This window comes from Octopus sinensis, linkage group LG12 (assembly GCF_006345805.1).
Source record: "Octopus sinensis linkage group LG12, ASM634580v1, whole genome shotgun sequence".
Classification (NCBI taxonomy): Eukaryota; Metazoa; Mollusca; class Cephalopoda; order Octopoda; family Octopodidae; genus Octopus; species Octopus sinensis.
In genome coordinates, this window is record NC_043008.1 from 9,447,312 (window position 1) to 9,456,876 (window position 9,565).

General features: G+C 39.0%; 1 protein-coding gene across 3 annotated transcripts in view; it reads left to right on the forward strand.

Annotated features, from left to right (window-relative positions):
• Positions 1-9,565, forward strand: part of LOC115217979 (voltage-gated potassium channel subunit beta-2) — a 258,449-nt gene that overhangs the window by 114,756 nt on the left and 134,128 nt on the right. The window contains exon 1 of one of the 3 annotated variants that reach the window (XM_036507792.1): positions 8,053-8,303. The exons of 1 other annotated variant lie outside the window; for it this stretch is intronic. In XM_036507792.1, coding sequence (XP_036363685.1) covers positions 8,284-8,303 — 20 coding nt within the window. In that variant the 5' untranslated portion in view covers positions 8,053-8,283. Of the gene's footprint in view, positions 1-8,052; positions 8,304-9,565 lie in introns of those variants that run through there. One more of the 3 variants, XM_029787715.2, reaches the window with a different exon arrangement.

Genomic DNA, 9,565 nt, shown 5'->3' on the forward strand with positions numbered 1-9,565 from the left:
TATATATAAAAGGAAATGAAGAAAATGCTGACAAATAATTGAAGTAATTAAGTAATTTAATTAGGTGAAAGTTCTTTTTACGGTTTGCGCATTTGTTATGCTTATCATAAATTACTTAAATTACTTCAATTATTTGTCAGCATTTTCTTCATTTCCTTTTTTATATATCACCACTCGTGTTCGACATCTCCATTTTTTAAATATATATATATATATATATATATATATAGTTAATCCAAACAAGAAAACACAAAAAAACACAACAACGCGAGGACGTGGAACAAATATAGTATTATTGGACGCTCAGGAATGAAGGAAAGAAGGAGGGTCTAACGTTTCGAGCGGAGCTCTTCGTCGGAAACATAGGGGAAGGAAAGATCCAGAGAAGGGAAGACAGAGGAAAAAAAAATCGCCAACGGTACACACGCGGTCACACACACACACACACATATATATATATATATATATATATACTGACACATATACATGCATATGTGTGTGTGTATATGTATGTTTACGCATAGACATACACACGCAGAAGGTAGGAGATGGAGAGAGAGAGAGAGAGAGAGAGAGTGATGGGGAGAAAGAGACAGATAGACAAACAGATAAACACACAGACAGAGACAGAGATCTAATGAAGATGAAAGTTCTTGATTTATAATATTTTATCATATTTTCATCTGGCGCAACTCGCAACTTCAGAACTGTAATGAGCGACTATTTAGAAAAAAAACAAAGATGTCGAATGTATTGGTGAATGTTGGTGCCTGAGGAAGAGTTGGAGAGAAAGTAACTATGGTAGTAGGTGTTGATTAGAAATAGGAGAGAAATATGCAGAAATATGGTATACAAGAGAATGGAATTATTAACAGCGCAACGGATGGCTCAAGCGTCCGTTTTATCTTGAACGATCTGTTATATTATTGGAATATTAAAACGGTAAGAGTCTCGTTGCGTTTAATCAGAGAGCGATAGGACTGAATTACTTGTATAAAGCGGGGTTGAGGTGGGATTATAAGTACAGGCATCCACCGCTTTACAGTCACCTCGGTTTACGGGATTTCACGCTTACGGAAATTGTTTTCGTTTCGGGATACGGACTGTAATTTTGTTCTTATGGAAGCACTTATTGCATAGTTTTAAATTAATTGTTAACATTTTATCCTTATTTTTTTCTTACATTTTACTTGAGGCTGTTTGTGTCCCCCATAACTTAGCGGTTCGGCAAAAGATTCCGATAGAATAAGTACCTGACTTAAATAAAATAAATACTGGGGTCGAGCATGGCTGCATTCTAATGATTGAAACACTGGTCCAGCATAATCAATATATATCCTGAACCGTAGGCTCTCAGTCTCCGGCCACGATTGGTATTTTACAAGTGGTGCTTTGGTTGCCAACGCGCAACCTCTACATGCTTTCACCAGTTTCTCAAAGTCCCTGCCCATAGTCGGCCAATATACAAAGATCCTCATTAAATCTTTGATTCTGGACATTCTCGGATGCCTACAGTGGAATTGTTGCAATACTCGTTTCTGTAGTGCACTTGGCACTAATACTCTCTGCGCGTACATTAAGACTTCGTCGCGAGGTGAGAAATTATTTGAATTTGTACTTTTATTATGCTTATTTTTCAATGTTTCTTTCATTCTTGTAATGTAACTATCCTCTACGGATTTCATTTTTATATCGTGCGCTGTCACCAGCAATTCCTGCATTATATTACGCACAATATTTCTCACTTCATTTTCTGTCTGCAATGACGCCGTCACGGTCTTTTCTAGCGGTTCCATGCTCTTGGGAATTAGCCTCGATAAACAGTCCGCGTGACCAATTTCCTTCGATGGAATATACTGCATCTTAAAATTGTAGTCCAGCAGTGTTGTACCCCAGCGTTGTAGTCGGTTCGCTGTATGGGTGGGCAAACCCTTCTTTGATCCAAAAATTGATATTAACAGTCGATGGTCGGTTTGTAACAAAAAACTTCTAGCATGTAGAAATTTGCGAGATCTTCTTACCGCAAAAATAATCGATAGATCTGCCTTCTCTATCTGACTAAACTTTTTTGGCTTCATATTTCCATCTTTATACTTGTGTAGCAAGACTGCTCCTATTCCATACTCCGAAGTATCAGACGCTACAACAGTGTCAATTCTAGGATCGTAATGCGCTGGTGACAAGTCAGAAATTAGTATTTTCTTTGTCTTCAAATGCGTTTTGGCACTTTACTGACCAATTCCATTTTACTTGCTTTTCTTTTTAGTAAATCGTTTAATGGTACTCTCAATTTATGAATATTTGGAATGTACTGTTGATAATAATTTTCGAGGCCAAGGAAAGCCTGTAATATCCTTATTTTCTTCCATGCGTCCATATCTATTATTGAAATATCACTTCCAGTATCCAATTTAAGTTTAAAATGTATTCCATTTATTTTTACATGTACGAATTTTTTATTTGGGAGTCGACTTTTGTTTCTTCTGAGAGCACTCTAAGATTTTTAACATTTGACCTTCGTAACTTTGTTCTGTAGTGTGAACTCTTGAGACCAATTCTTTTGCAACTGTAGCATTTTCTATTTTTAAATGGATAGTCTTTTCTGAAATGTATTGCTCCCACATCCATAACATGGATTAGGATGTGGCGCTCTTTTTTGGCTGTACTTTTCCGATCGGCATATCTGTATTTTTGAGGAATCCTTTCCTTGAAATTTTTCTACATCGTGTTTCAGGTTTCCCATCCTTTGTCATTCTTCTGCTGTGGACTGTAAGATTAGATCTTGATTCGCGTGTTCCAGTTTAGAAAGAATTCTTGCCCGAATTTCTTCGCTTGCTGTAAGGCCTTGTACGAGAATAAGACACTCGAACATCTCTGGTGTAAGTTCCTTGAGTTTAAAACTTTCACACATCTTGTTGACTGTTCCTGCGTTGGTGATAAAGTCCTCATTCTCTTTTTTGGTTGTATTCCAACACACCATTCTAGTGTTAAATAGAGAAGTTTTATCACCGAATATGTTGGACGGTAATTCGATTGTTTCTTTAAAGCAAATTTCATTGGGTTTTGGTGGGGCAATATGAAATTACAGCAACGTTCATGCTCTAACGGAGCTAATTTTCGCAATTACAATCTCATTTTTTGTTTGTCCGACCATGATTTGCAATCTTGCTTAAAAATCTCCCCGTACCTTCTGTAGTATGATGCAAAAGTTATACCCTCCTCTGGGTTATAACTGAATTCATTAATCGAATTCGAAACGTCGTCTGGCGAAAACTAACTTACTTTATTTTTGGACTTCTTTGAATATACCTCAAATGATTGTTGTTGTTGTAGTTCTTGCTGTAATAGTTGCTTCTGCAACTCTTGTTGCTGTTGCTGTTGAGCGAACGGTCTTGTCTGCAGTGGGAGAAATCCGAAACGTGGTCCTTTGCTATTCGTAAGACCCGCAGAAGAGAAAGCAGGTCAGCCCCGACACCGAGAGCATCGACGGATGGATGAATGCGCATCCAGGCTCAGTGGTTGCGTAGGAAGTCGGGGACAAGAAACAGGAAGAAAGAGTGAGAGAAAGTTGGGACGAAAGAGTACAACACAGGTCGCCACCCCCACCCCCTGCCGGAGCCTCATGGAGCTTTAGGTTTTTTCGCTCAATAAGCACACACAACGCCCGGTCTGGGAATCGAAACCGCGATCCTCCGACCGCGATTCCGCTGCCCTAACCACTGGGCCATTGCGCCTCCATTCCTGTTGCTGCTCTCTGTTGCTTTTGCAACTGTACCATGGAAGCTAATAGGTCTGCCATTATTTAACAAGTTGTATCACGACCAAATTGTTATATAAAACTACGTGAGCTTCGAAAAACCTTGTCGCCAGATGTTGTAACATAATCTGTTACGTACAATAAATAATACACGGTAAATCCTCGAGTATAATCCGCATTTTGTTTCCCAAAATTCAAAGGTCAAAATCCCCAGTGCGTATTATACACGAAGTTAAAAATGAAAATTATTTTCTAAGCAATGTCCGAATCTCTATTTGCTGTCCGGCAATGTTTATTCAGACGCATTTTGTGATGTCGAGCGCGAAAATACCTTAAGCTAAGCCTGAAAGCAATGAAGTCAATACAATGATCTATTATATAGATAGGAGTGTATGTGGTTAAGTACGTATGAATAACCCCGAAAGTCTCTGAACCGGCGCGTCCTCGAGAAAAACGAATTTGATTTACGAAATATTCGTCCCAAAGAGGTCATCCATAAATAATAATAATAATAATAATAATAATAATAATAATAATAATAATAATAATAATAATAATAATATACGGCTGTGTGGTAAGTAGCTTGCTTACCAACCACATGGTTCCGGGTTACCAACCACATGGCACCTTGGGCAAGTGTCTTCTACTATTGCCTTGGGCCGACCAAAGCCTTGTGAGTGGATTTGGTTGACGGAAACTGAAAGAAGCCCATCATATATATGTGTGTGTGTTTGTCCCCACCCACCACCACTACCATCGCTTGACAACTGATGTTGATGTGTTTACGTCCCCGTAACTTAGCGGTTCGGCGAAAGAGACCGATAGAATAATCGCCAAACTTACAAAGAATAAGTTTTGGGGTCGATTTGTTCGACTAAAGGCGGTGCTCCAGTATGACCACAGTCAAATGACTGAAACAAATAAAAGAAAAGAAGTATTTTTTTTTTACTGCAAAGGCCTCTCCCATTATTATTATTATTATTATTATTATTATTATTATTATTATTATTATTATTAGTTTTGTGTCATGCAAAAGAGAATTGGACAAAATTGGTCTGCAAGTGGGGAGCGGGGAGTCAAATTTTCTAAAGGTTTTTCCATAGAAAGCTTTCCCCTATCATTTTCAAGAGTGTGGTGAAAATAAATTTGAAGCATCCCCATCAAAAACGGAGAAAATCCAACATATGTAGGTGTGCTATTCCGAAAGTCCGCCAAGGCATTCTTTTGTGAAAATTACCGGGCAACGACGGGATACTCAGCTAGTTTGTGTGTGTGTGTGGGGGGGCATACAGTTAATTTCTCGTAGCGATTTTAAAGCAATATTGTTGGACCGTGATCGTAAACCGGGGATCTGAGCGAGATAGTTTGACACTCAGCAGAAGTACTGCCACGGGAAGAATTCATGAAGCGGGAAATGTGAATGACAGAGAAAAGGGGATCTTCACTCCGAAATATAGAAACACAAGGTTAAAACTGTTTTCTTTTTGTCGTTTACTTTGTACCTTCTCGCATTGTTCCTGCCTTACACAACAACCTTCTTTAATCTATAATATAAATTGGACATGGGTGATCGTTGTATCCTTTCTTGTCTTGAGGTTCACAGCCAAACGGTTGGGTGGATTCGAGTGAAAAATGGCACACATGTGGAGACGGATGCATAGATTGGAATGCAGTTTGTATTTTTCCCTAGCCCCTATAGTTACCGAGAAAATGGATTAAAACTTTTTCTAATGGAATTTCCCTATTTCTTCTGCCATTAAAACAACCAGTTGCTCAGAAGCTGTTTTCTGACGGGGTGGGGCCAGGAAATTTTCATATAGCTGGAGGATCCAATCGAAACAGGGACCCGAAATGATAAGGTTGAGAAACGCTGTTATAGATTATGCCTAAGAGAAAACGATCACAGCCAAATCATCCGAACAGACCGGGTAAAACGAGGCTTAGCTGCTAGTATGTATATACGATCCTAAAAATCAGTCACCATGGATTTCTGCGCTGGCTCTCTTAGGTCTTGGAGACGAGATGTGATACCGTTTCTTCGTGGATTTTGTTTTCGTTATCAAATCATAAAGATATGCCGAAGATTCATCTAGATCGCCAAAAAATTGCCTCTTCATTGGCTTCAAATGCCTCCCACAGAACAGAGCAGATATTTACACTTTCCCCCTTCAAATTAGATGCCAACCAGGGGCGGACTGAGCCGTCGGACTATCGGGCGCTGCCTGAGGGCCCGGAGCTCTGAATGACCCTACTCTAGAGCAGTCTGTAATCTTTGATATCAATGCTAAGGGGTCCGGCAAACAGTTATGCATTGTGACCGCAGTTCCGTTGTACAAGGTCAAGGATAGTAATTCATTTGCCGGCGTGGCTCAATTTGTCCGCTCGCTGGCAATTTATATCAATAATTGCAGTTGATGGTCTCCCACGAAGTGGTTTGTCTTCGATGCAGGTTTTTTATTCTTTAAATATCTTCGTCCATCTGCGCACATTGCTCCTGTCAATGGTATCATCTTTATAGTTAAGTTAAGTTAAGTTAGTTAAGTTAATTTTTTGGCTCAAAAAGCAAAAAGCAAGGCCATGTAGGGGGACATGGAGTTATGTACAGGGAGGGTATTCATGCAAAGAGTTCAGGCCATTTCTGGTCAAGAGAGACTTTGAACCGAGCGGTCGTCGGCATCTTCACTATCTCATCCGGCAGCTTATTCCACGGATCCGCAACCCGGACGGAGAAAGCCCCTCTCCTTCGATTGAGATGAAATCGTCGCAGATAGAGCTTTTCGGAATGACCCCGCAGCCGACGCTCTGGAGCAGGAGTGAAGAACAGCTCTGTTGAGAGGTTACACTTTCCGCTTATGATGTTGTGAGCAAGAATGAGATCACCACGGCGTCGTCGCTTTTCTTGAGAATAAAGGTCGAGCGTCTTCAGCCTTTCTTCATAAGACAAATGCTTGTGACCAAGAACCATGCGGGTAGCCAGCTTCTGAACAAACCTGTAACCTTTTGTTGGTTTCGGACAGTCTGGAACCGCTCCATTGACAAGAACTCAATGACAGCACGCTACTCCGACTTGGAACTCATTATTTGGTAGCAATAAATAAGAACAAGAAGAGTTGTTATCCATAGAGGAATTGTTCTATCAACATACGGTAGCTGAAGGACCAATGCTTAAGGCGGCGAGCCGGCGGGAACGTTAGCACACCAGGCAAAATACGCAGCCGTATTTCGTCTGCCGTTACGTTCTGAGTTCAAATTCCGTGAGGTCGACTTTGCCTTTCATCCTTTCGGGGTCGATAAATTAAGTACCAGTTACGCACTGGGGTCGATGTAATCGACTTGATCCGTTTGTCTGTCTTTGTTTGTCCTCTCTGTGTTTAGCCCCTTGTGGGTAGTAAAGAAATAGGTATTTCGTCTGCCGCTATAAATAACAATGACATTTTCATATGACACGGCAAATAAATGTTGTTGACACACTACAGCAGAAATTGAAATCACCTCAATAGGCGTCATTGATTGGTTGAAATTGCCGAAATGCAAGAAATTAAACAACAAATAGCTTACAAACTACAGAATTTTCTCAAGAAAGCTAAGAGAAAAAGATGTTTTATAAACACATTCTACCAGTATACGAAGTTTAAAAGTGTTTAGTTACAAAGAAATTATTTTAAAAATCTGCCGGTCAAAACGAAAAGATCCTTGACTACCCCTCTCCCCCAAATTTCAGGCCTTGTGCCTATAGTAGAAAGGAACGACCAATGCTGGTTACAATAGGAAAAAAAACTTATGGCCATTTTTATATAACTTTCTTCGTATAAGTTCCATGCACAATTCTCTTATGTAATTTTACAGCCAAATATTGTCTGTATGTGTGTATATGTATATATATATATATATATATATATATATATATATATATAGAGAGAAGAGAGAGAGACAGAGAGAGACAGAGACAGAGAGACAGAGAGAGACAGAGACAGACAGAGACAGACAGACAGAGAGAGAGATGTTTACACACATATATATACGCCCACATATACATAAATGTATATGCACACATTTTATACAGTAAGTTATACAAATATATATATATATATAGATAGATACAAATAGATGCAAATATAATTATATACAAATGTGTGCGAATGAAGAGAGAGAGGGGGGAAGAGTAAGAGAAGTTTGTGTACGTGTGTGTGTGTGTATTGTGTGTCAGTGTGAACGTGTGAGTGTGCGTGCGTGTGAATTCGCGTGTATATCTGCTCTTCTGCCTGTGTGTGTGGTTGTATGTGTATGTGTATATATAATAACTAATAGCTCAGAGAGGCAGGCATCCCGGCAGACAAATAGATATAAACAAACAGAAATAGATACAAATACTCACAGTGTTTTAGACAGACGGCCGAGCAGTTAGTTGGATTACCAGTTTCTCTGCTGAGAAAAAAGTAGCAGCTTAAAGCTGGAAAAATTATATATTTAAAACAACAACAACAACAGCAACAACAAACTTTCATCCAAAAAACACTTCTGACATCATGGCTAAACCTACATACCGGTGAGTTTTTTGTTTTTTTCAAAATAAATTTATTTTCAGTTTATTAACTCTCAAACAAACTTCGATATAACTTACATTTAAATATCATTTAATTGCAATGCGCAAGTTTAAGTTTCGCTATGGTGGTACAAACGGTAAAGTGGTCGACCTGCATAACGACAGGTATTTGGGTTCGATTCCGACAGACGATTCTGTTCACTTGATTTCTGTTTTTTGTCGTATTTATATTTCGTTTTTTTTTTTGGGGATTTGGTTTGCAAGATTCTTTATATGAGTTCGTGTGTTGAAGCATATTCTGTTTTTAGTGGGGGAGAGTCATTCTCTTTTAGTGCCTTATTATTTAACACACTCACCGGTAAAATTTCCACTTATTTCTAATTTTCATTTTTTCTAAAATTTTCTTTGCGTCTTGGCAACCTTTTCAATAATTGTTGACTCTGTCCGTTATTTACACTGCGTTCCCTTTTGTTTGTTTTTGCGCATGTGTGTGGGTCAATGGGTCAGTATGTGTGTGTGTGTGTGTGTGTGCGCCTATACATGCATGCATGTACGTATATATATGCGTGTGTGTGTTTGCATGTGTATGTATGTATATGTGTGTGTGTATGTATGTATATATGTGTGGGCATGCATATGTATGTATGTATGTATGTGTGTGCATCTCTATGTACGTATCCTGCATATTTATGTGCTTGCATGTCCATGTTTGTGCATTTCCTATGTGTGTGTGTGTGTGTGAGCATGTGTTTGTATATGTATGCACCTCTGTCTCTTAGTGTGTGCATGTCTGTGTGTGTGTGTGTGTGTGTGTGTGTGTGTTATGTAACTATGTACCATGTTTGTATGTATGGATGTGCGTCTTTATATGTGTGGATCCGTGTCTCCATATGTGTCTGTTCATATAGTCTATATACCTATCCGTCTGTAGGTATATTATAGACTATATAACCCTTGGCACTGTCAAAGTCTGAGAGACGGATTTCCATGAGTGCCTGGAATCAGCTGAAATAGATTTATAACTCCGTAATATTGATCGTATTTATAAATGTATCGTTACGAGTTCAAATGTCAACTTCGCCTTGCATTCTTTTGTAGTGGATAAAAAAATAACAATTATTCGTCAGGTATTGCGTTTGATGTAAACTGACTCCATCCTTTCTTCAGTAAAATATCTGACCTTGAGCCTGTACAAGAAATTATTAAATCGGTCGGGCCTCATAACAAAATGCAGAAAGATATTCGCTTTGGGCCATTAGCGGTTA